Source organism: Phyllostomus discolor, chromosome 9 (assembly GCF_004126475.2).
Source record: "Phyllostomus discolor isolate MPI-MPIP mPhyDis1 chromosome 9, mPhyDis1.pri.v3, whole genome shotgun sequence".
Classification (NCBI taxonomy): domain Eukaryota; kingdom Metazoa; phylum Chordata; class Mammalia; order Chiroptera; family Phyllostomidae; genus Phyllostomus; species Phyllostomus discolor.
Window position 1 is genome coordinate 39,474,768 of NC_040911.2, and position 27,939 is coordinate 39,502,706.

General features: G+C 38.3%; 1 protein-coding gene across 3 annotated transcripts in view; it reads right to left on the reverse strand.

Annotated features, from left to right (window-relative positions):
• GREB1L (GREB1 like retinoic acid receptor coactivator) overlaps nucleotides 1-27,939 on the reverse strand; it is a 167,471-nt gene that overhangs the window by 113,931 nt on the left and 25,601 nt on the right. For all 3 annotated transcript variants that reach the window (XM_028524032.2, XM_036009230.1, XM_036009231.1), the window contains exons 3-5: nucleotides 25,927-26,086; nucleotides 25,525-25,722; nucleotides 6,728-6,904 (exon numbers count right to left, since the gene is read on the reverse strand). In XM_028524032.2, the coding sequence (XP_028379833.1) occupies nucleotides 6,728-6,904; nucleotides 25,525-25,722; nucleotides 25,927-26,083 (532 nt within the window). In that variant the 5' untranslated portion in view covers nucleotides 26,084-26,086. The remainder of the gene's footprint in view (nucleotides 1-6,727; nucleotides 6,905-25,524; nucleotides 25,723-25,926; nucleotides 26,087-27,939) is intronic.

Sequence of the window (27,939 nt, forward strand, 5' to 3'; positions counted from 1 at the left end):
GGAATACCTTGGGTGCAAGATATCCAAGCCCCACACCAGCCAACACAACCCAGGGTTCCAGCACCAGGAAGGTAAGTCCTCATAATTTCTGGCTATAAAAACCAGTGTAGGTTGGAGTGGTGGAAGAAACTGTGGGATTCCCAGGAGTCTCCTTCTAAAGGGCCCACAACAGACTTAGACTTACAAAGACTCACTCCCTCAGGGCTTCAGCACAATGGCAACACCTGGAAGGGCACCAGTGGCATATGGGGGGAAATTGAAGTGGCTGCCATCAGGGCAAGTACAGGAGACTGTTTTCTCCTGGGCAAAACACCAGATGCCAGACAGTGGCACTGTCCCCTTTCTGAGTCCTCCCCCACAGAAAGCCACAGAGCAGCAGCAGAGTGCCTGGCCCTGGAGATTACCTAAGGCCCTGCTCCATCCAACTAACTAGGGCACTTTTCTACAAGAGGTCATGGTACTAACACAGGGAGTCAAAGAAGCTCTACCTAATACACAGAAACAAACATAGGGAGGCTGTCAAAATGAAGAGACAATGAAATATGGCCCAAATGAAAGAATAGAACAAAACTCCACAAAAAATAACTAAATGAAATGGAGATAAGCAATCTATCAGATGCAGAGTTCAAAACACTGGTGATCAGGATGCTGAAGGAACTCACTGGTACTTCAACAGCATAGAAAAGACCCAGGCAGAAGTGAAGGCTACACTAAGTGAAATAAAGAAAAATTTACAGGGAACCAACGGTGGAGAGAATGAAGCTGAGAATCAAAAATGGTTTGGAACATAAGGAAGAAAGAAACATTCAATGAGAACAAGAAGAAAAAAGAATCCAAAAAAGTGAGGAGAGGCTAAGGAGCCTCTTGGACATCTTCCAACACACAAACGTGTGAATCATAGGGGTGCCAGATGGAGAAGAGAAAGAGCAAGGAATTTAAACTGATTTGAAAAAATAAAGAAAACTTCCCTAATTTGATGAAAGAAATTGACACACAAGTCCGGGAAGTACAGAGAGTCCCAATTAAGATGTACCCAAAGAGGACTACACCAAGACAAATCACAATTAAAATACCAAAGGTTAAAGATAAAGAGCAGGCCCTGCCTGGTATGGCTCAGTGAATTGTGTGTGGGCCTGCGAACCAAAGGGTCACCAGTTTTTGATTCCCTGAGAATCAGACAACTACTAACTGGAAATAAATTCATTGATGAAGTGAAACATTCCTTTTAAACCCCCAAATGAACCTACTACATAATTAACAAATATAGACAAGGAGAGAAAAGAAAGCCACCAAGATTAAACACTGAATATGTTACAATGTTCCAATCTCAGAATACTGACAATCAATTCAGAGTACTTAATTATGGCAGTCCAATTTATTATTATTTATTCAACAACAACTTATTGACCACCTTCCTACATTCCAGGTATTGTGCTAAACACTGGAATAACAGTAGTGAACAAGAGATAGTGATAACCTGTGATCAGTTCTATAAAATTAGTAATTCTATGAATTAGTTCATTACTATTACTATATAAAATATAAACATCAATATAATTTTGGTGAATTAATCAGAGGTGGATTGCATTTGAGAGCATTGGTTATTTGTTTAATACCTTTGAGCTGTAAGCCAAAAAAACAATTGTGTAAAGCCATCCGTCCATCCATCCATCCAACAAATAATTGTTTACTCTATGTGCTAGGCACTGTTTCAGGAACCAGGTTTTTCTAGCTACGTGTGTGTAACTTACATTGAGGTGTGGCTATTCATGCCTTGATGGAATATTGACTGACTTATGAGGCAGATGTAGTATACTCAAAAGACAGTAAACAACTATAAAAACCATACAGTCAAAATAATTAAAAACAGTGTCAAAAAATGAAGCTTATTTGATATGCCCAAGTGGTTTATTAAAGATTAGTGTGAGGTGTTATTATTTTTTTAAAGATTTTATCCATTTATTTTTAGAGAGGGAAGGGAGGGAGAAAGACAGAGAGAAACATCAATGTGCGGGTGCTGGGGGCCATGGCCTGCAACCCAGGCATGTACCCTAACTGGGAATCAAACCTGTGACACTTTGGTTCACAGCCCGTGTTGAGGTGTTATTTTTTGATCCTTTCCTCTGCTTAGTGTCTGAGGTGAAAAGCAAGACCAGGATTTCCATTCAAGATGGTTGTATAGGCAGACATGGCTCACCTCTTTGCACAAAAACATCAAAATTACAACTAAAATATAAAACAACCATCACTCAGAATTGACAGAAATCTAGGTGAGTGGCCATCTGACAACTACAGAATTAAAGAAACCACATCCATCCAGACTGGCAGGAAGGGCACAGACACGGAACAGGCTGGTCCCACATTCACATGTGGTGGATAAAAATCTGGGAGAGGTATTTCGGGAGCAAGGAGTCCCAGACCCATAACAGACTCCCCAACCCAGGGCTTCAGTGCCAGGAAGATAAGCCCCCACAACCTTTGGCTGCAAAAACCAGTGGGGATTGAGTCAGTAGAAGAAACTTCTGGAGACTGAAGCAGTTCCTCATAAGAGACCACACACTGACTCACCTACTCAGACTCACTCACTCTGAGCTCCAGCACAAGGGTACCAGCTTGAAAGACACAGGGAGAAACTGAAGTGGCTGGCATCAAGGTGAGCAGAGGCCATGATCCCTTTTTAAACCCTCCCCTAACAAAGCTGGCAAGCTGATACCATATCTGAGACTCCATAAACCTGGCTAACACTGTTTGACCCACCTTGGAGATCCCCAGAGCCTGCCCAGCTTGCTTTGCCATATGAATGGCTGCTCTTGGCTCATGCTATACAACTTCCTAAATCCTCTCCAACAAGCAACAGCTGGCCTCAGTGAGCCCCAGACCCGGCACTAGCAGCAACCAGCTTAGGTTCACAGCTTGGCTTCACCAGGAAATCTCCAAGCCCAGCACAAATAGCAGCCATATTAGATTGCTTTATAGCTCAGACAGGGTAGCCCTGGAAAAAACACAGGTGGGGGCTGACCTTGGCTTGCACCACCCAGTAAACCCCAGGGCCAGTGGGACCAGTGAACAGCTATGGACTAGGCAGGAGCACCACCACTCTGCCCCTCCATGGTTGATACTCGAACAGAAGGTGGAGGTTGGTGGTAAGTGGTCACAGCTAATCCCTGCAGCTGACTGCTCTGGTTAAATCCTGCACATTGATCTGCCAATAGCAACTGAGGCTCAATTACAAAAGGAGGGTGTATGGAGTGCACACAAAGGACACACCTCAGTTACCCATTTTAGATTATAGAGGAGGCTGTGCCACTGGACCCTACAGGACACCTACTACATTTAGGCCACACTACCAAGACAGGGAGTCAAAGCAGCTCTACCTAATATATAGAAAGAAACACAGGGAGGTTGTCAAAATGAGGAGACAAAGAAACATGGCCCAAATGGAAGTCAGATGAAAACTCCAGAAAAAGAGTTAAATGAAATGGAGATAAATTATCTGTCAGATGTATAGTTCAAAACACTGTTTATAAGGATGCTCAAGGAACTTAATGAGGACCTTAAGGGCATAAAAAAGACCCAGTCAGAAATGAAGGATACACTAATTGAAATAAAGAACGATTTACAGGGAAACAACAGTAGAAAGGATGAATTGTAGAGTCAATGATTTGGAACACAAGGAAGCAAAAAACAACCAATCAGAACAACAAGAAGAAAAGAAAACCCAAAAAATGAGGATGGAATAAGCAGCCTCTGGGACAACTTCAAGAGATCCAACTTTCATATCATAGGGCTGCCAGAAGGAGAAGAGAAAGAGGAAGAAACAGAAACCTGTTTGAAAAAATAATGAAAGAAAATTTCCCTAATTTGGTGAAGAAAATAAACATGCAAGTCCAGAAAGCACAAAGAGTCCCAAAGAAGGATGCAAAGAGGCCCACTCCAAGACACATCATAATTAAAATGCCAAAGGTTAAAGATTAAGAGAGAATCTTAAAAGCAGCAAGAGAAAAGTTCCTACCTCAAAGTTTCCATAAGACTGTCAGCTGATTTCTGAAGAGAAACTTTGCAGGTTAGAAGTGATTGGTAAGAAATAGTCAGTCATGAAAAGCAGGAACTTATAGTCAAGATTGCTCTACCCAGCAAAGCTATATTTAGAATCAAAGGGCAGATAAAGAGCTTCTCAGATAAGAAAAAACTAAGGATTTCATCATCACCAAACCATTATTATATGAAATGTTAAAGGAACTTATTTAAGAAAACGTAGAAGATCAAAATTATGAACTTTAAATAAAATGGCAAAAAGTACATGTCATTCAACAATTGAATCTAAAAAAACAAACTAGGCATACAAGAAGAACAGAGACAGAATCTTGAATACAGAGGGTATACTGATGGTTACCAGATGGGAGAGGGGTGGGGGGGAATGGATGAAGAGGTGAGGGGATTAAGAAGTACAAATAGGTAGTTACACAACAGCCATGGAGATGTAAAGTACAGTATAGGGGGAATTCTAGTCAACATGGTGGTGTAGGCAGACATCGCTCACCCCGTCGCAGGACCACAACAAAATCACAACCAAAATATAGAAAAACCATTGCTCAGAACTGACAGAAATTGAGTTGAATGGAAGTCTGACAATTATGGAAATAAAGAAACCACATCCATCCACATTAGTAGGAGGGGCACAGACACAGAATGGGCTGGTCCCTTGCCCACATGTGGTGGATAAAAATTCAGGAGGGATTTCTCAGGAGTGAGGAGTCCCAGCTCCACACCTAACCCCCAGCCCGTGGTTCCAACCTATCAGAACAACAAGAAAAAAAGAAAATCTGAAAAAAACAAGGATAGTGTATACAGCCTGTGGGGCAATTTTAGGCAATCCAACATTCACTTCATAGGGATGTCAGAAGAAGAGAAAGAGCAAGAAATTGGAAATCTATTTGAAAAAATAATGAAAGAAAACTTCCCCAATTTGGTCAAGGAACCAGACATGCAAGTCTAGGAAGCACAGAGAGTCCCAAACAAGATGGATGCAAAGAAGCCCACCCTAAGTCGCATCATAATTAAAATACCAAAGGTTAAAAACAAAGAGATGGGAGGGAGTTATGGGAGATTGGGTGAGAGGTGAGGGGATTAAGTAGTACAAATAGGTAGTTACAGAATAGTCAAGGGGATGTAAAGTACAGTATAGGAAAGGAGGTAGCAAAAGAACTTACTCGTGTGAGCTCTGGATGTGAACCAGAGTGGGGAGATTGCCTGAGGGAGTGGGAGGTGAGGAGCAAAGGGGGAAAATCAGGACAAATGTAATAGCATAATTAATATAATTGAAAATTTAAAAAAATAATAAAATAAAAAATCCTTAGACACAGACAACAGTATGGCAACTGCAAGAGGGAAAGGTGAGTGGGGGAAGATAAAAGAGGGTAAAAGGGGAATAAATGGTGATAAAAGGAGATGATTTTGTATGGTGAACATACAACACAATATACGGATGATATATCACAGCACTGTACACTTGAAACCTATATAATTTTATTAACCAATGTCACCCCGATAAATTAAATTAGAATGAAAAAAATAAAAATAAAAGGCAATGTAACAGAAAACACCCATTCAGGATAGGAAAATAAAGGAATCAAATAAATAAGGATAGTTTAAGGGACCTCTGAAATATCAAGGATAACATTTGTATCATAGGTGTACCAAAAGGAGAGGAGAGAAACGCAAGGGATTGAGAAGCAATTTGAAGAAATAATGACTGAAAACTTCCCTAACCTGGTGAAGGAAAAAAACACACAAACTCAGGAAGCACAGATATCAAAGCAACTCAAGTGCCTAGCATTGGATAATTGGACAAAGAAGATATGGTACATATGTACAATGGGATATTACTTGGCCATAAATATGAATGCAATCTTACCATTCGTGACAAAAGGAATGAGTATAAAGGATATTATGCTAAGTGAGATAAGTCAGATGTAGAAGGACAAAAACCATATAATTTCACTTATGTGTGGAATCTAAAGAACAAAATAAAAGAACAAACAAAACAGAAACAGACTCATAGACACAGAGAACAAACTGAGGGTGCCAGATGGGAGGAGGGTGGGGAGCTGGGTAAAAAGGTGAAGGAATTATGTAGTACAATTTGGTAGTTACAAAATAGTCACGGGATGTAAAGTACGTCATGTCAAAAAGTAAAACAACTCTGAGATAAAGATATACATTATTTTATACTGTATATACAAATATATATTCCTAGTTCACCCTAGTTTTAGGTGAACTAATGCTAAATATAAAATGAAAATCACATAAACTGAGTGAAGTTATAAATAATGAATGGTATATAAAAACTACAAATAATTTAAAAACTAGATAACCCACAGGTGAATAATTGAGAGGTAACATTTTGACATAATCCAGATCAATGATTCTATAGAAAGTGAATCCTACCTGGTTTTACAACATATTAATTTTTGATAAATTGCATGCTGTCCTTCAATGCCTGGCTTTAAAAAAAGCTCTCTTTATTAAAGCAAATATTTTGAGAATAAATAAAAAATAAAAAACTAACTTTTAAGAAGTGACTAAAAGAAAAAGTGTGTCATACTGGCACTAAACTATAGAACATTCCTCAACTAATTCTGGAACTTTAAAACAGTTCTATGATACTTAAAATCAACTTGTATTTTAACTCCTTTATCTCAGAAGGAATTTTGGGTGAAATACTCACCTAAAAGTGCATTTTTTCCATGATCATCTGGTAGAAATCGCTTGTCTACAGCACATACTAGGATGTGTTCAGGGAGATTGGGAGACTTTGCCCCCACCAGAAGGAATCCTGCTGGGATGTCAATTTGTTCCATACAGAGAGATACCAAACGCAAATCCTTTCCTGCTTGACAAAAACCTAAAAACCGGGGAAAAGGACACAGAAATGTTTAGGAAGATTAATATGCTTTATAACCCATTTGAAGGGTAGATTTACCTGTGGGAATCACTATTAAGGACTAAGTTTAAAGTCCATATACTCCAACTAGAAGACAAATCTACCATATGTGCCCCTCTGAGCAGAGGTGAAAGGACACTAAAAGCAGGTATTCTGATTTGTGCAGCCAATATTTAAAAGTCTTGTATTTTCTGTCCACAAGTGAGGCCATAATAATAAATATACAGCAAAATGGGGGGGGGGGGGGGAGGGGGGAGGGTTGGGTGGGTGGGCTGGAATAGGAGTAGGGGGGAGAAAACTGTACTTGAACAATGATTAAAATTAAAAAAAAAGAAAAAATTATGTAATTTTTATGTGCATATAACATAGTATTTTAACTTTCAATGTGAATTCATATCTATAAACAGGAATGATCAAAGAACAGAGATGCTTTCCACTTCACATAGGAAGTTTCTGAAACTCGGAGTTTGGTGACTCATAGATGAATGGCCCAGAGCTAGAACTCCAAACTCTTAGGTTATTTTCACTGGTTATTACATGAAATGACAAGAGTCTTATATAATTGCTTTGAATACAATAACATATTATAGTAATTCATTAGTTCATTATTTATTAAAAAACATTTACAACAGATGCTTTCCCAGGCCTGGGGATACAGATATCTTCCTCTGAAAACTCATATTGTAGGTAATTGGAAGAATGTATAAGGAACTGAAAATCACAAAATAATATTACAGAGGACTACTATTTTTTGCTACAAATTGTGGATCTCCACATCTTAGGGGAGATAATGCTCCCTGCACTCTAATCACGTGATTCTCCTGGACAGTTGTGAAATTCCTGACCCAACCTGGGCCACTGTAATGACCCCCTTTCTAGCCATAGTTGGTCAGTCCAGGCATGGGCACCTGACATAAACCAGGCCAACCAAAGCCTTTTCCTTAAGAATTCTGATAGAACCAGAGGGAGCATGGCTTGGTTGGCTCTGTGGCAGCTCTGTTCCTTGGCCTGTGGGAGAAGTCTGCCAGCAGAGACAGGAGGGGTGACAGGAACATTCCAGTAGTTTGGATCTGTGAAGCCCGGCTGTGTCTGCCTTTCCCATTGTTTGGTCAAGACATCTTTTGCTTTGGAATTTTTCCAATAACTTCTTCATTCTACCTAAGCTAGTGTGAGGTGAGTTTCTGTCCTTGCAACCAAATAAGGCTAAATAAAGGTACAAAAGGTGCTCTTTGAGGGAGTTATGGGAGAGGGAGGATGGAAACCTAACTCTACATACAATCTGGAGGTGAACATTATCATCACTGCCCAATAGAAAGTAGAGAAGAACCATGCTAGATTTTTCCAGCATTGATTCATATTATGATGATAATCAAATGCCAAAGAACAATTGGATGCCATCAGTTAATACATAAGAAATGAAAAGAAAACAACATCCAAACTTTGTATAAAGCTGTGGTGCATACAAAGCTACTATATGGTCTGGATCACCAAATGCAGAAGCAGACATAACAAAATTGAAAAAGTCAACAGAGGAAAGGCTAAAGTGATAAGGACAATAGAGTTGAACTATTTCAAGCTTGTAAAAACCCTTTTAACATTAAAAAACCTCACCTTTAACTTTTAGGGTTTGTGAATTGAGAAATATAATATCAAAATGTTTTTGTGAATTCTTTAACAATTTGAAATGAATTTGTATTTTATTATAATATCATCCAAATTTATTTGGAAAATAGTCATTTATATATGTCATGTTATTTATTCAGTCTCCAAACATTTTTTGGAGACTATGGATACATAAACCCCTTGATAAAAACTCTTGCTGCCCCACCTTCATTAAAGAATGGACTCACAGTTTGTTTTGCCTATTGGAAGTTGGATATTGATGATGATGATGATGATGATGATGATATAATCATGGCAGCTATTGATGGCAGCTAAATTTTATGGAGCACTTAACAAAAATCAGGTACAGAGCTAAACACTGTTTAGATTGTTATTTAATTCTCTCAACCACTCTGGGTAGGTACTACTATCTCCTTTTTGTAGGTAGAGAAATTATAAAGTTCCAAAAGTTTAGGGAACTAGCCCAAGGCTACATAATGAGTTTAATGATATTAAGAATGGGAAGTTTACTGTATGGAAATGGACAAAAAGCATATTATTCAACTTAGCAAAAAAAATCTAAGAATAATTATAATCTAAAGGAGTGAACACAAACTTTCCCAGCAAAGTTCTAAAATACTAAATCCAGAAGGCATTTTAAAGTCCTAAAAAGAGGGACTTCTGGCCAAGATGGAGCCATAGGTAGACATGCTGTGCCTCCTCACACAACCAAGATAGGGATAACAATAATTTAGAAATAGAATAACAACCAGAACTGACAGAAAATTGAGCTGTATGGAAGTTGGACAACCAGGAAGTTAAAATAGACCCATTTATCCAGACAGGTAGGAGGGACAGAGTTGGGCAGCTTGGTGTGGGTCTCGGAGCAGAGAGCATTGGGACTGGGCGCATAAGGCATCCGGGTCACTGAAGACTGCAGCGGGTGGACCCTGAGCACACAAGCAGCAGCTGGCAGACCCCGGTTGAGGGGTGGCAAACAGCAGACCCAGCGAGGTGGGAATTGTGAAACAAGGCATTGCGCAAAACCCAGGATCACAGCGCTGGGAAATAGAGCCTTGGGGCGCTGACTGAAAACACGTGTTGGGGTTGAGATGCAAGGAGACTCCCAGCCTCATCTGGGAGGTCGTTGGAAAGTCCCACGGAGTGTACAAGCTCACCCACATGAGAACTGGCACCAGAGGGGTCCAGTTTGCTCCAGGGAAGTGGTGGAAGGGACTGAGGTCCAATGGAGAGCAGAGCAAGTGCCACTGTTCCCTCTTGGACCCCGCCACCACATACAACATCACAACCCAGCGACTGGGGTTCCCCATCCTGGTGAGCACCTAAGGCTCTGCCCCTCATAAGTAACAGGCACAACCAGGCCAAAGGAAAAAAAAAGAAGATGGCTCAAACAGAACTGAAAGCTGTACAATTAAGCAGTACTTTTAAGCGGCTGAGAGATAGCCAATCTATCAGATGCACAGTTCAAAGCACTGGTAATCAGGATGCTCACAGAAGTGGTTGATTTTGGTCACAAATTAGATGAAAAAATGAAGGTTACAACAAGTGAAATGAAGAAAAATGCACAGGGAACCAGTAGTGATGGAATGAAAGCTGGGTCTCACATCAATGGAGTGGACCAGAAGGGAAAAAAAACATACAATCAGGAAATAAGGAAGAAATAAGAATTCAAAAAAATGAGGAGAGGCTTAGGAACCTCCAGCACGTCTTTAAATGATCCAACATCCAAATTATAGAGGTACCAGATGGAGAAAAAGAAGAGCAACAAGTGGAAAACTTATTTGAACAAATAATAAAGGAGAACTTCTCCAATCTGGCAAAGGAAATAGGAAGTCCAGGAAGCTCAGAGAGTCCCAAAGAAGTTGGACCCAAGAAGGAACACACCAAGGCACATCATAATTATTACATCAGCCAAGGTAAAAAATGAAGGAGAGAATCCTAGAAGCAGCAAGAGATAAGGAGACAGTTACCTACAAAGGAGTTCCCATCAGACTGTCAGCTGATTTCTCCAAAGAGACCTTACAGGCAAGAAGGGGCTGGAAAGAAGTATTCCAAGTCATGAAAGGCAAGGACCTCTATCCAAGATTGCTCTATCTAGCTTTCATTTAGAATGGAAGGACACATAAAGTGCTTCTCAGATAAGGTCAAATTAAAGGAGTTTATCATCACCAAGCCCTTATTATATGAAATGTTAAAGGGACTTATCTAAGAAAAAGAAGATAGAAAACATGTACAGTAAAATGACAGCAAACTCACAATTATTAACAACCACACCTAAAACAAAAACTAAGCAAACAACTAGAACAGGAACAGAACCACAGAAATGGAGATCACATGGAGGGTTAGCAACGGGGGAGTGGGAGGAAAGAGGGGGAAAAGGTGTAGAGAATAAGTAGCATAGATGGTTGGTAGAAAATAGACAGGGGGAGGGCAAGAATAGTATGGGAAAAATAGAAGCTAAAGAACTTATGAGGGGGTCTCTAAGATGGCATCGTAGTAGGAAGGAGCAGATTTAGCTTCCCTCTGCACAGGGGAGAAAATCTACGCCCTGTGCCCTGATTGGGAATTGAACCTGGCCGATCTATGGAGTAGAGGAGCAAGCAACCGACATACTTCAGCATATGTGAAAATAGGGGACCAAGGATTGTAGCGGAACCAAAAAACTGTACCCTAAGAGGAGTGCTGCAACATGGTAGGGTCCCAGGGACCAGCGTGTGGTCCAGGGGCTGCAGCCCCAGCTCCAGCGCCCACTGCTGGGTTTGCCACAGAGTCCTTGGGAGAGAGCCAGGACAACTGCTCCCTCCCCAGCCAAACAAGGTCTGAGTGGCACTGGGAGGAACCCAGTTGCTAGCAAACACACAAGGGCTATGAGCACCCTTGGAGGCTGTGGACACCAGAGGGGTTGGGTCGTGCAGTGGGCCCTGATCCCCACAGTCACTCGTCTGGCTGGAGAACTGGGCTGCGGGAGAACCCAGGCCATTGTGTGGAGGGGCAGGCTTGAATAGGAGGAATTTCTCAAGAGGAAGGAGTGAAGAGACAGACACTGTTTGGGGAATTCTCCTAAAGTGATCAATTGCTCCGGCCTCCCTGCCACCCAACCCCCCCACCCTCAGGTTACATGGAAGGTGTGCTTCTGTAGAGGACCCTGCACACCCCCATAGCACTGGAAAGGGTGAGGCAGTCTGGCCGAGGGTGCGAGGGCGCTCGAGGAAGAGCATCCCCGTACCCTAGTCCACAGCAGTAACCCTGGGGAAAGGTCTGATTCCCACACCCAGGGTGCAGGGCTGAGGAGCTGGGACAGCTTCCCAGACAGCGTGTTGCTGACAGAGGAAGAAAAGCCATACCAATCACCCCTCAGCCTGCCACAGCCAGCAAGACCAGAAAAACTGGTTTGGCCAACTTGAAACCAAGAGACTTTTAAAATTTTATTCTATTTTTTAACAATTCTTAATTTTTTAATTTTTATTATTTTTATTCTCTTTTAATTTCTTTTTCTCTCTTTCCTGCTTTTTTGTTTTATTCCTTCCTCCTTTCTTTCCTCCAATTTTATCTCTTCTTCCTTCCTTTGTGTGCCTTTTTTATTTTTATTCACACTGCTTAGGGCTCAACTGCACTTCTATTTTTTTAAAGATTTTATTTATTTTTAGAGAGGGAAGGGAGGGAGAAACAGAGAGAGAGAAACATCAATGTGCAGTTGCTGGGGGCCATGGCCTGCAACCCCGGCATGTGCCCTTATTGGGAATCGAACCTGTGATGCTTTGGTTAGCAGCCCACACTCAATCCACTGAGCTACACCAGCCAGGCTATTTTTATTTTTTAAATTCCTACAAGTAAGACAAAATCCTGGATCTGTGAAAAGACCAGAGTTGAACCCAAAGAAGGGGCATCACAAGAGATGAGACAGGGAGACAAATTTCACTCTGCTATTACAGAGAACCTGCAAGTTCTTGCATATTTATATTATTATTTTTCCAGTATTCTTACATTTTTTTTAAATGGTATTTTTGTATATCTCCTCTTTTTGTATAGTCTGCTTTGCTAGGCTGGATATATTGTATGACCTGAGAGCTTTCCCCTGATATCTTTCATAGTGTATTGTTAATCTACTATCCTTTAACTCACCTGTGCCCCATTAGCACACTACTCAAGGTTCTGTACTCCCTATTCTTGTTACCTAGATCTCATAGATTCTGTCATATGAATGTTGCCCTAATATTATTGTAAATAATTGCTGTTCCATGCAATTGTAATTACTTCACAACACCCCTCCCAAATCTTAGCCCATTTCAAAGTTTCCTGAACTCTATTACTGTAGTGGTTAAATCTATTCTCTCACACACTACACCTATTTACTATCCTTTATTCTCACCTTATCTCAGAATCTGACCTCCCACAACCTCACTTCTTTATAGATCCAACTCACAATCCTTCCTTCCCCAACAAGAGTCTTATCTTCTTTCCATCCTTTCTAAAATTCAGCTAGCTGGGTGGAAGATCATGGTTAACACTATACATAGTCGAAAGATCTCCTATCTCTTCTCTACTGGCTGCTACTGTAAATATCATAGAATACTCTCTTGCTGTCTTAAACCATTTTGCCTTCCCCCTCCAACTGATCACAAAAAAGAGGAGGTGGAAGCGGTGAATACCAGGATACCCACTGAAAGAGGAAACCCAACAACAAAGGAACCATTATCAGATAACAACAGAAGAAGGTGAAGGAGGGAGTGGTAACCACACAAATACAACTATCTGGAAATACAACTAAACAGTAGAGACAGTACCCAATACAAACAACTGAACAAGAGCAAGAGAGAATCCTCAAAACCTTACACACATGGAAGAACCAGCTTCAACACAACCTGCCCTCACCAGCACAACAAAATACAAGAGGTAGTGGACAGAGTGACCCTCACTTAACCAGCCTGTGGGAAGGAACCACCAAAGAAAGACCCACCAACAACCAAAACCCAAAGGCAAACACAGAGCCAACTTAAATGACAGCCCAAGACCAGTGAGCTCGGGAGATCAAGGAAACTGCACCACTGAAACTCACTGGTATTCTACCACAGAAGTTCACACCACAAACCCAGGGAGCCAGAACAGATCAATTTAAGAAGCTGAGGCTAACAAGAAGAGTCTCACAAACAATGGGAAGACAAAGAAACAATCCCCAAATGAAAGGAAAGGAAGAAGCCTCAGAAAGCATGCTAAATGAAATAGAGGCAATTCAATTAGATATGAGTTCAAAGCAATGATTGTCAGAAAGTTCAATGAGCTTACAATGAGCTACTGGGAAGCTACAATGAACTCACTGAAAACTATAGCAACATGAAAAAGGAAATAGAAACTATCAACAAGGGCCAAGAGGAAATGAAGAATACAATTTCTGAACTGAAGAACACAGTAGAAGGAATGAAAAGCAGGATCGATGAAGCAGAAGATCGGATCAGTGAACTAGAAGACAAAGTAGAAGAAAACACCCAGAAAGAGCAAGAAAAGGAAAAAGAGGCTCAGAAAGAATGAAGAGGGATTAAGAGAAATGCAAGACAATATGAAATATAATAATATCTGTATAATAGGGATACCAGAAGGAGAAGAAGAAAAGCAAGGGATAGAAAATTTATTTCAAAAAGTAATGATGGAAAACTTTCCTAATTTGATGAGAGAAAAAGTCACACAAATCCAGGAAACACAGAGAGTTCCAATCAAGAGGAACCCAAAGAGGGTCACTTCAAGACATATCATAATTAAAATGGAAAGATTTCAAGACAAAGAGAGAATCTTAAAGGCAGCAAGGGAGAAACAGGAAGTAACATACAAGGGAGCCCCAATAAGGTTAGCAACTGACTTCTCAATGGAAACACTCCAAGCCAGAAGAGATTGGCAAGAAATATTCCAAGTAATGAGAACCAGAGGTCCACAACCAAGGCTACTTTACCTTGCAAGGCTCTCAATCAAGATAGAAGGCCAAATAAGAAGCTTCCCAGACAAAAGAAGTCTAAAATAATACACCTCCACCAAACCAGTGCTGCAAGAGAGGCTAAAAGGACTGCTTTAAGGAAGGGAAGGAAACGAGGGAGGGAGAGAGAGAGAGAGAGAGAGAGAGAGAGGAACACAGGTACGAAAATGGCAATGAATAAGTACCTATCAGCAATACCCTTAAATGTAAATGGATTAAATGCTCCAATCAAAAGACATAGAATAGCTGATTGGATAAGAAAGCATGACCCACACATATGTGGCTTACAAGAGACCCACCTCAGGACAAAAGATCTACACATACTAAAAGTGAAGGGCTGGAAACAAATTTTCCAAGCAAATGGTCAGGAAAAAAAAAAAAGCCAGGGTAGCAACACTCATATCAGACAAAATAGACTTCCAAAAAAGGGCCATAAAGAGAGACCCAGAAGGTCACTTCATAATACTCAAAGAAAGAATCCACCAAGAAGACATAAACATTGTATATATATATGCACCCAACATAGGAGCAGCCAAATACATAACGAAAATCTTAGAGGACTTTAAGAAGGATATTGACAGCAACACAATTATAGTAGGCAGTTTTAACACCCCACTGTCAAAAATGGACAGATCATCCAAACAAAATATCAACAAAGATATTGTGGCATTGAACAATGCCCTAGAGGAAATGGACTTAACTGATATATGTAGAGCCCTTCATCCCAAAGAAGCAAAATACACATTCTTTTCAAATGCACATGGAACATTTTCAAAGATAGACCACATGATAGGACACAAAGCAAGCCTCAACAAATTTAAGAAAATTGAAATTATACCAAGCATTTTCTCTGACCACAAGGGACTGAAACTAGAAACCAACCCAGTGAAGAAACCCGAAACACTCAAAATCATGGAGATTGAATAGCATGCTATTAAATCATGAATAGGTCAAGAATGAAATAAGGGAAGAAATCAAAAAGTTTCTGGAAACAAACGAAAATGAACTCACAACAACCCAAAATTTATGGGACACAGCTCAGGCAATCCTGAGAGGGAAGTTCATGGTGATATAGGCCTACCTAAAAAAGATAGAAACATTTCAAACAGCCTAACCCTATGTCTACAAGAATTCAAGGAGAATCGACAAAGACAGCCCAGAGCAAGCAGAAGGAAGGAAATAACCAAGATCAGAGCAGAATTAAATGACATAGAGACTACATGCACAATTCTAAGGATCAATGAATCCAGGAGCTGGTTCTTTGAAAAGATAAACAAAATCGACAAGCCTTTAAGCAAGCTCATCAAGAAAAAAAGACAAAGGATCCAAATAAACACAATCAGAAATGAAAGAGGAGAGATTACAACTGATACCACAGAAATACAAAGAGTTGTAAGAAATTACTATGAAGAACTGTATGCCAAGAAATTTGAAAACCTAGATGAAATGGACAAATTTCTAGAAAAACATAATCTTCCAAAACTCAATAAAAAAGAAGCAGAAAGCCTGAACAGACCAATAACAGCAGATGAAATTGAAGCAGTAATAAAAAAAAACTCCCGACCCATAAAATCCCTGGACCAGATGGTTTCACAGGAGAATTCTACAAAGCATTTAAGGAAGAGCTAACCCCTATCCTTCACAGACTATTCTAAAAAATCCAAAAAGATGGAAGACTCCCAAACTCTTTTTATGAAGCCAGCATCATCCTAATTCCAAAACCAGATAAAGACACAACAAAGAAAGAAAACTTCAGGCCAATATCACTGATGAACATAGACGCTAAAATCCTGAACAAAATATTGGCAAACTGCATCCAACAATACATTAGAAAGATCATACACCATGACCAAGTGGGATTCATCCCAGGGATGCAAGGATGGTTCAATATTCACAAATCAGTAAATGTAATACATCACATAAACAAAAGCAAAGACAAAAATCACATGAACGTATCAATAGATGCAGAAAAAGCATTTGATAACGTGCAGCACCCATTCATGATAAAAACACTTGGCAAAGTGGGAATAGAGGGAGCATTCCTCAACATAATAAAGGCCATATGTGAGAGACCTATAGCCAACATTATACTCTTTGGGCAAAACTAAAATCTTTTCCACTAAGATCAGGAACAAGACGAGGTTGTCCACTTTCACCACTTTTATTCAATATAGTACTGGAAGTTTAGCCACAGAGATCAGACAAGAAGAGGAAATAAAAGGCATCCAAATTGGAAAGGAGGAAACAAAACTGTTACTGTTTGCAGATGACATGATAGTGTACCTAGAAAACCCTATAGACTCTGCTAAAAAACTACTTGACCTAATAAACGAATTTGGCAAAACTGCAGTATACAAAGTCAATATCCAGAAATCAAAGGCATTTTTGTACACCAACAATGAAACAGCAGAAGCAGAAATCAAGAAAAAAATCCCATTTGAAATAGCAAAAAGAAAAATAAAATACCTAGGAATAAATCTAACCAAGGAAGTAAAAGACCTATATAAAGAAAACTACACAACACTGAAGAAAGAAATCAAGGAAGACACAAACAAATGGAAACATATACCTTGTTCATGAATTGGAAGAACTGACATCATCAAAATGTCCATAGTACCCAAAGCAATTTACACATTCAATGCAATACCTATTAAAGTACCAATGGCATATTTCGCAGACACAGAACAAACAGTTCACAAATTTATATGGAACCATAAATGACCCCGAATAGCTGCTGCAATTTTGAGAAAGAAAAGCAAAGTAGGAGGGATCACAATACCTGATGCCAAACTGTATTACAAGGCCACTTTAATCAAAACAGTCTGGTACTGGCATAAAAACAGGCACATGGACCAATGGAACAGAACAGAGAACCCAGAAATAAGCCCAAGTCTCTATGGTCAATTAATATTTGACAAAAGTGGGCAGCAACATAAAATGGAGTAAAAACAGTCTCTTCAACAAATGGTGTTGGGAAAACTGGACAGCTACATGCAAAAAAATGAAACTCGAGCACCAACTTACACCATACACAAAAATAAATTCAAGGTGGATAAAAGACTTAAATATAAGCCATGTCACCATTAAAGTCCTAGAGGGAAACATAGGCAGGAAAATCTCAGATATTTCACGCAAAAACATTTTTACTGATACGTTCCCCAGAGCAAGGGATGTAAAGGAAAGAATAGACAAATGGGATCTCATCAAAATAAAAAGCTTCTGCACAGCTAAAGAGAACAGTATTAAAATAAAAAGAGAACCAACTGTATGGGAAAACATATTTGCCAATGATACCTCAGACAAGGATTCGATCTCCAAAACATATAAAGAACTGACACCACTCCACTCTAAGTAGACAAGCAACCCAATTAAAAAATGGGCAAAGGACTTGAACAGACACTTCTCCAAGGAGGACATACAGAGGATCCAAAGACACATGAAAGGATGCTCAGTATCGCTAGGTATCAGAGAGGTGCAGTTAAAACCACAATGAGATACCACTTTACACCAGTCAGAATGAACATCATAAACAAATCAACAAACAAGTGTTGGAGAGTTTGTGGTGAAAAGGGGACCCTAGTGCACTGTTGGTGGGATTGCAGACTGGTACAACCACTATGGAAAACAGTATGGAATTTCCTCAGAAAACTAAAAATTGATCTGCCTTTTGGCCCAGCAATTCCACTGCTGGGGCTATATCCTAAGAACCCTGAAACACCAATACAAAAGAACCTATGCACCCCAATGTTCATAGCAGCACAATTTACAATAGCCAAGTGTTGGAAGCAACCTAGATGCCCATCAGTAAATGAATGGATCAAAAACTATGGTACATTTACACAATGGAATTCTATGCAGCAGAAAGAAATAAGGAGCTCGTACCCTTTGCAACAGCATGGATGGAACTGGAAAGCATTATGCTAAACGAAACAAGCCAGGCAGTGAAAGACAAATACCACATGATATCACCTTTAACAGGAACCTAAACAACAAAACAAAGAAACAAGCAAAATATAACCAAAGACACTGAAATAAAGAACAGACTGACAGAGTTCAGAGGGGAGAGGAGAGGGTATTTCAGGGGAATTTCAGGGGAGAATGGGAAGGGTTTACAGGAACGAGTATAAAGGACACATGAATAAAAACTAGGGGTGGGTGGAAATGGGAGGGAAGAAGGAAGGGCTGGGTGGGTGGGTGGGATGGGAGTAAAAGATGGAAAATTGTACTGCAACAACAATTAAAATAAAGTTAAAAAAAGAACTTATGACACATGGACATGAACTAAAGGGGGAGAATGTGGGTGGGAAAGGGTGTGCAGGGTGGAGAGGAATGAAGGGGGTGTAATGGGACAAATGTAATAGCATAATGAATAAAATATATTTAAAAAAAACTATGGAAGTGGCTGCCAAAGCAAATTAATCATTGAAAAGAATTTAATTTTAAAAACTCCTAAAAAGGGCACTACTTTTTTAATCAAAAAATTATTAATTTACATATAGACAATGAATCTATATACACATTTCCCCTAAAGGTAACTAACACCTTTATTATGATTTGCTTCAAAAGACAGACTATATAAAACATCTTCCCAAATTCAGTGATGAGAGTTTCACAATTGCCTATTGATGGAAAGCAGAATGTGTCTTTCACTAAGTAGTAGTAGAATTTTCTACAACCTTGATTCACTCTATGTTAGAAAGAGTGAACTAGATGGAACCACAAGTCTATACCAATTTGTATCAATTTGCAAATTATTATGAGCCTGTTTAGAACATCAGAGCTATATAGAACCTCAAGATCATCAAATACAGCATTCCCCAACAAATGATTATCAAACTCTCAGGGATTCAAGGTATTCCAAGTAATTAAGAATTCTAAGTGAAATGAAATATGTATTATTATCAAGTTTTCAAACCTAATAAATAACTATTCTAATACCTTATTTTTAAAAGAGAATGTTCTGAGAACCTTCCATCCTATCCATGTTAAATGAACTCAGAACTCCCTCAGTTGAATACCATATCAGTGTGTGGTTTTTCCTATAGCAAAATTTTAAGTTGTTTTTATTGTAAGTCATATGTGTTGATATGTTGCTTAATTTATACCCATGAGGGTTTGTTGGAAGGCTCAGGGAACACTGATTTTGTTAATGAACACAAAAAAAGTAATTTTATAAATGTGCATAAAGATACTATTTGCTAGATATGAAAGTTAGATCCTCACTCATCAAATAAGATTATATAAAATGCACCTGCAGCTTTGCCTAGTGTGGCTCAGTGGATTGAGCACCAGCATGTGAACTGAAGGACTGCTAGTTCGATTCCTGGTTAGGGCACATGCCTGGGTTTTGGGCCAAGTCTCTGGTTGGAGGTGTGACATTTCTCTCCCACTCTTTCTCCCTCCTTTCCCCTGTCTCTGAAGATAAATGAACAAAATCTTTTTAAAAAATGCACTGGTAAATTTCTAGGACACACACAAAAACAATGTTAAGGGCAACATTTAGTGATTCTATTTCAATCTGCCTTTTCAATGTGTGTGAGAGAGAAGGATGTAATTTGTAGAGAAATTTTGCAAATAGAAGCCTGAAATTTTTTCATCACATAGAGCAAAAATGCATAAATTATAAACAAAATAAACTAGTACATCTGTTTAATCATAAAATATAGAAATTCAAAAATTTGGGTATTAAAATAGATTTTGACCTTTTCTGATTCTGGAAAACATTTAAATATACTTGGCTACCCTTCTCCTCCCCCACAAAAAAGTATAACATTTCATTTTTGAACCTGTCAACAAGCCATACTTTTTATTACATAACAAAATAACTATTGAATAATAAAATAGACATTTTTGTATAAATGAATAAGAGTATATTAAAAAGTTGATATAAAATACTTTTTACTTAAAATTAGCTCTTTATCATATATGATGTAATGATCTTTAGTCATTAAACCCAAAGGGTTTCAAAAGATTAATATACTATTACAAGAGGGATTTGTGGGTTGAAGATTGCTTAACTACTCCAATCTCTTTAGCATGTAAATGAGGAAATTAGGACCCAGGTAGGTTAAGAAAATGGCCCAGCCCTGACCCATGTGGCTCAGTTGGTTGGACATTGTTCTGCAAATGGAAGGTTGCCAGTTGGCGCATGTACTGGAGACAACCATTGGTGGTTTCTTTCTCAGATTGGTATTTCTTTACCATTTTTTCTCCCTCCCTTACCTTCCCTGTAAAAATAAATAAATAAAATCTTTTTTTTTTAAAGTAAGAAAATGGCTAAAATACCCAGCAAGTATTAAAGGTGGGACTAGAACCAGGTCTCTTGACTTCAAGTTAGATGCTCCTTTGTCCTCACACCTCTCTGACATAATGAGTCACCCTCCCTCCAACTCATGTGGCACATTCTCATATAGCTTCTTCCTTGCCTATTTTTGCTGAGTCCTTTCACTCAACTTTACAGGCTGTATCCTGGGAGCACCTGATATACCCACCCCTGCCAGCCATGGGCTATGACAGAATCCACCTATCTCATATTTGCTGATGAATCTTTAAAATTCATAGTTTTGCAGGCCAGAAAGGTGACTGATGATTAGAAAGTGACATTTTTTATGAGATTTCTGAAATGAATATATTACAGCAAAGGGAAATTACTGGGAAACAGAACAATTTGGTTTTGGGCTAAACAGAAATAGAATCAAGAAGATACAATGTGAAAATATCTGGAAAAAAAGCAGAATTTTCTATAAAGATTATTTTCAAGTGATTTCTGTGGCAAAATGAAAACTACAAATTAAGTCCACTCAAATTAAGAATCACAGTTTTTAGTATTACAGACTTTGAGGTTTTTCTTATTTATGATATATAAACACCAAGAGGTCATAAAAATCATTATTTAACAATGACTGGATTCTATGAGAAGCATGTATTTTAGTCTACTCTTAAAATTTTTTTGAGAAGTACTCGTGACAATGAAAAAATGAAATATTTTATTTTATGCTAAAAACTCCACAATGATGGGAGTGTGTAAAAGGGGCACAGGAATCAACTGAAATTGCTCCCAATGGAAAAGTTTGAACAACAAAATAAAATAAAGAAGTATTGGATTATAACCCAAAACATAAAATAAATACCCATAAGTACATAATGATATAAATAAATGATTGAATAAATAAGTAAGAAGAAAAATTCCTATGTAATAGAATTCCAAATAATGTATGCAGATACTCTCTACCCTCAAGCAGGTGGAACCTAACTTCCCATTCATTATGTGTGGGTTGAGTGTAGTGACATCCTTTTCTGGTTGGAAAGGGGGCAGGGGAAGAGTGAAGCTAACACTACCTCAGCCATGTCAACATCAACAGTCATAAATCATGTTGATAGCATGTACCCTTGATATAACAAGATGAAAACGGCACTTTACCTTCCTATCCCAAACCCATAATCCCAATCTCATCCAGAGAAATACATTAAACAAATTCCAACAGAGGGCCTTCTACAACATAATATACTTGTCCAATAATTCCCCAAACTGTCAGGGTAATCAAAAACAGGGAAAGTCTGAAAAACTCACAGCTAAGAAGAATGTAAAGAAAACATGACCTAAATCTAATGTGGTACCCTGTTCGGGGATTCTGGAACAGAAAAATGACTTTGGGTAAACACTAAGAAACCCAAATAAACTATGGACTTTCATTGTTATGAAAATTAATGTAAGGTGTTAACAACAGGGGGAACTGCAGGGATATGTAGAAACTCTTACTATTTCTTTCAATTTTTAAAATAAATCTAAAGCTGTTCTTTAAAAAGTCTACTTTTAAAATGTCCTGTTTTATCTTTTTGCCTTCTAGTTAATTACCAAACAAACTGCATAGGCGATTTAATTAAGAGAAAAAAAGAATAGGTGAGAAAGAGAAGGCAAGGCCAGGTCAGGAAAAAATTAACTGAAGGTAAAAATGGTTGCAAAATCAAACAAAAGTTCCTAAATTCAGTTCAAAGTTATTCTGAGAACATGCTCAACCTGCCAAGTGTCTAGCCTTTTATTGTGATACCTATTACCTGACTTTCCTCGAATCCCTCATTCTTGGGATTCAGATTAGTTAATTATACACAAAATATACCATCAGGGTCCCCAATTAAGAAAAACATTATGCAAAGAGCAATATTTATTTTTTAGAGATTGAAAATTAGCTGTGCATCTGTAAAGACTGTATAGCTAAAGAATCTATAAAATGTGATTTATATTTCAAAACCTATAGGATCCAAGTATCTGTTGTAGCAGAAGATTCTATTTTTCCACTATTAGAAATGTTAGATTATTACCTAATAAAGATGGAGTATTAAATATCAATTAAAATATCAAAAAAAAAATAAAAAGAAACCTTACTACTCCTCTGTAGGATAATTTTGAATTACCGCTGAACTAATTCTGAAAGAAAGAAGCTACTGGAAGACCTGGGAAAGAGTACACGAGAAAAATAAGTTATATATATTGAGGTGAGCATTCAAATATCAATTTATTTGACAAATGTGGCCCTAAATAGTTTCATTTTCTGACACTAAAATAAAAAGTTGCCTAAAACCAAAGCTCTTGCAGAAAATTATTTTAATTTTTTAAAAAGTAGAGGGCACTTCTTTATAAACTTTATCTGACATTCCTTAAGAAAATAGCCAAGTTTTCACTTCACAGAACAGATTTGCGTTTTCCAATTACCTCCAACTTGAAGGTTACGGAATAATCTAAATGGGGGGAGGGGGGAGGAAAAGTTTACCAAAACAGCTGTAAACACAAACTAAAGTAATCAAGATTTGCAGGCCTAAAATTTGGTTGCCCTTCACCCTTTTAGACAATCAACTGCCTCCCAGCAGGGTAGGAACCTACACTCTTCCAATAATTTACATAAGAAATTAGCAACCAAAATTTACATTTGAATGGTAAGCCACAGAAGCCCATCAGGTGTTAAGTATTTGCTTATCTAAATTGCCTCTAAAAATAGCTCAGCTTCCTTTAAGCCTTAGGTAAATAGAGGGTTTCCCAGGACAGGAAGGTAGTCCACGGAAGCAAGTCCAGCATTATATTGCCCTATTTCACTGACATTTTTATAAGGAAAATTTCAGGGCTTAGAGTGTAAAGACTCAGAACTACCTTAGAATCAGCCATGTTTCAAGAGTCATGGACGTATAAATTATCATATTATAAATTATGCTTTTTGTTTTTAATCGCTATCCTCCAGTGAATTAAAAGGGGAAAACAAATAATAGACATGTAATTAACTATAAGAACCAAGCAAAGTAGCTGACAGAATCTAAGTGTAGCCAGTATTTTTGGGTTGTCTTAGAATATGAATCTTATGCCTAGGTGAGATTTTTTTTACATAGGAAAAATGTACCTCTAAGTTTCATTATTTTAAACATAACTATTATCCTTCCCTTATACTTCATAGAATCACTTGCTGTCTGCTAGATCACTAAGTTTATACCTTGGTGAGCCTGAAACAACTTTTGGTATCTGGTTAAATGCCTAAAAACATGCCAAGGAACAACATGGGAACCCTTCTCCTATTTTTTGGTATAAAATCTGATGCTTCACAATGACCCCCTCAAGCTTTTACTCTGGTTCTATTCTTATGTAGAATGATATTCTCGATGACAATCCAACAATATTTATGCACTACTGCCACTTCTAGCTGTTACTTTACTGATCAGTTAAACAAAAGGCATGAACATGGATATAAACAGGGAAGTGGAAACCAAATGCCAGTCACCTCCCACAGCTCTACAGGTTTAAAGGCCTGTATTACATCAACAATGAGCAAACAGATATACACTGTACTATATTAAGCCTGGGCAAAAGAAACCAGTCATATGGAAGCAAATTCATAAGGAATGATGTGCTGGAAGCAGGCCCAATCCAAGAGCAGGAGTACTTAATTGCTAGAGACCACCTGTAGTGAAGCAGGCATAGATAAGCTACAAGGAAGATTATTTAGGTTTCCAAATCCCCTAGGTAGTTTATCAGATGAGAGGGAAGCATGGAAGGAGGGAGGGAGAAGAGGGAGAGAGTGAAATGAAGGAGAAAAACTTCCAAACAGTGCAAACTCATTCATCTGGCTCTGCATATTTCAATTTCTAGTTTATCCAAATTATTTGCATTTCAAGCTTTGTAGGTGAAATGTCCTGAAATATTACTTCCTTCCTCTCCTTCTCTTCTCCCTCCACTCCCAAGATTTTCATGCCGTGGTATCATCCAGGTCCAAGCCAGTCTGGGTATAAAAGTTATACTCGGGCTAATAATGGATAAAGTAGAATCCACATACTAATTACGGTGGGAAGGCCAAAAATAGCACTGTGTACAACGAAATGGCAGGAATAGAGTGTAATTTAAGTTGTGACATCACCAAAGCCATGAAATACTGAAAATGTTCTATATTAGGATTAGGATTTTTTTTTTAATAGTGTGGTTATAGCCTTGGTAGAAGAGGTGGTTGACAAAATAAATAAAATGGGATTATCAAAATATGTACATTTTTCTCTTCTATAAATAACAATATACTGGATAAGTGTTCAAAATAAATGGAAAAGGTAAATATAAAGCATCTGATATCTTTGTTATTGTTTTGAGGGTACAAAACAAAGAAGTAGGAAAAGAAAACACTCTGAAAGTTTCTAAAGTAGTGCCATTCTTGCAGGAAGTACCTGAAGCACTGGAAAAACCTTCACTTGAATCTAGTCTTATCATTGCCACATACCATCTTGAAAAGTCATCAACTGCTATAAATCTTAGTCTCTTCATCTATATGATGAGGTGATAACACTTACCTTTCTTATAGACATGTATTATGAAGTCATAGGAGATAATGTGAGTAAGAACATAATTATTCTTCATTCCTTTCTGTAACTACTGTTTTCTAGCCTTGAGCACCACATATAATGATTGACTGGAAACTAGCCAGGCAATATCAAAGAGGTTGAAAAAAAAAAACCCAAAATTGAAACCCACCATCTGTAGTACAAGACCCTTCTGGGGCAGGATTTTGTGAATAGGGAATTGGTGGGCTATTTGAATCAGACATTTCTTCATCATCTTCATCATCTTCCATTTCATTAACCATTAGATTGTTAGAAAAATCCAGGCTTCCATTTTGAGTGTAGCGGTGTACCAAGTCTTTATCCAGATCCTCCACCTTTGGTTTTACATCTAGGTAAGCAAATAAATCATAGCTAATTTAATAAAATGATGTTTAGGAATGATAACCAAAAAAAATCATAGGTTTGAAAGACATCTGAAGAAAGGTTGATGAGCATTTTCTAACAATTAACCAGTTTATTTCAGAGGTCCCCCATTGGGAAGGCCCATTTCTCTTAAAAGGAGGCAAGGAATGTGTGGAATTGAGAAACTTACCTGCAGATGAGAATGGATGCTGGTCAGGGTCCAAGTACAGTTGGGAAAAAATTGGCCGTGGTACCACACTACTACATCTCAAAGAGGCTTCTATGGAATTGTGGAGAGCTTCCTCAAATCGAGCAGACTTCAGTTGCCCAGCATATGAATTCCCCATGGTCTGTACCACCACCCCCAAAGAAAAAGAGGAAGAAAGGAAAAAATTGATATATTAGAGGACCATATATCTGCAAAGTATACAATATAGCCATTATAAACCTTATTCCCTATATCTTAAGATACAAACTATATGAACTATACATATATTTCTTGTTATGACAATTTGTGTAAATTATCTATTATCATATCACATTTTCTTTTCTTTTTTATAATCCCAACACATTACAAAAGCCACTTTAGAGGATCCTGTATCTGAGAATCAAACAGTAATAACTGCTTTATGTTAAGGTTCTCTAACCAGTAAATTGAGATTGACCTGTCAATTGAGAAATCCAACCTGGTGACAACTGGCCACACCTCTACCTTAAAATTGCTGCACTATCATAACCTCATACCAACTCTATCAATGGTTTCAGAGTAAATCTAATTACTTTTCTCTGTCTATTAAGATCTTATTACTCTAGGGGGAAAGATAGTTTCTTCTCTTTCTTTCTAAAACAAAAGCTTTAGGATGATAAATTTCTGAAAGACTTGAGCCTTTTAAACTCAGAAGACTTGTATTGCCAGCATTTATTTGAGAAACACTGTTGTGTTTTTCTTCAGTAAAAGTTTATAGTAAGAAGTTCTGAAGTCACAGCCTTTAATTCTCATCACTAATACTTGTATAGAACTTGCTAGCTACAAAATTTTCAATGTTTATCAACAATAACTACAATTTACCAGATACCAACTACTGGCTACAATTCTCAAAGTATGGTCTGAGGTACCTAAGGTCTTTATTGGGGTCCGTGAGGTCAAAAAAAGTTTTCAAACTATTACTAGGATATTATTTGCCTTTTAAAATTCTCATTCTCTCATATTTTCCAGAGGCTACATGATATGACATTGCAACAGATTGAATGCAGATAGAGTACTCCTCTCACTAACTTTTTTGAAGAAATAGTTACTTTCTTCATTTTTAGTTTCTTTTTTTAAAGATTTTATTTATTTATTTTTAGAGAGGGAAGGGAGGGAGAAAGCGAGAGAGAGAAATATCAATGTGCAGTTGTTGGGGGTCATGGCCTGCAACCAGGCATGTACCCTGACTGGGAATCGAACCTACGACACTTTGGTTCGCAACCCGTGCTCAATCCACTGAGCTATGCCAGCCAGGGCCATTTTTAATTTCTAATAAATATAATCCACATAAATAAAACTCATTTTTTTAGAGATGAAAAGTTGAAGAACTGTTGGGCTAGGCAGTATACTAAGCACTTTATAAACATTATTTATCTGATCCTCAGTACTGAAGTAGGTATGACCTTTTCCCACTTCATAGATTTAAAAAATTAAGCTTTAACAAGCCAAGTGACTTGCTCATTATCACCCAACTGGTAAAGGTTGGAACAAGGACTCAGTATCTAGCCATGTGGTGACATTTCCTGTACTCCTAAAGTACTATATAGGCTCAATTTGGGTAAATCTCATTTCAAGAAAGGTAATTTTGAGAGTATCTTAGTCCCCCTTTTCTCAATAAAGGAAGGGATAGGTATAGAATTTCATCTGGAATTCCAACCCTGATTGGCTCCCTGAAGGAAGTCCCTGGAGGACTGCTTGAGAAGGACACTGAGTACTGTGCATCTGGGTTCAGGAGGAGCCAAGATCCAGTGGTGATGACTCATAAAAGATACACACAATCTCACCAGAGCATTAGCGATACTCAGATGAAGACAAAGAGAGGTAACCATGAAGAGACTTGGTAGAATAAAAGGAACTGACCAACTTTATTCCAAATGAAAATATAACTGGACATTGTTAAAAATGGTGAGGATAACATGAAGAATTACAGAACTGACCCTCACCTTCTTTAGTGCT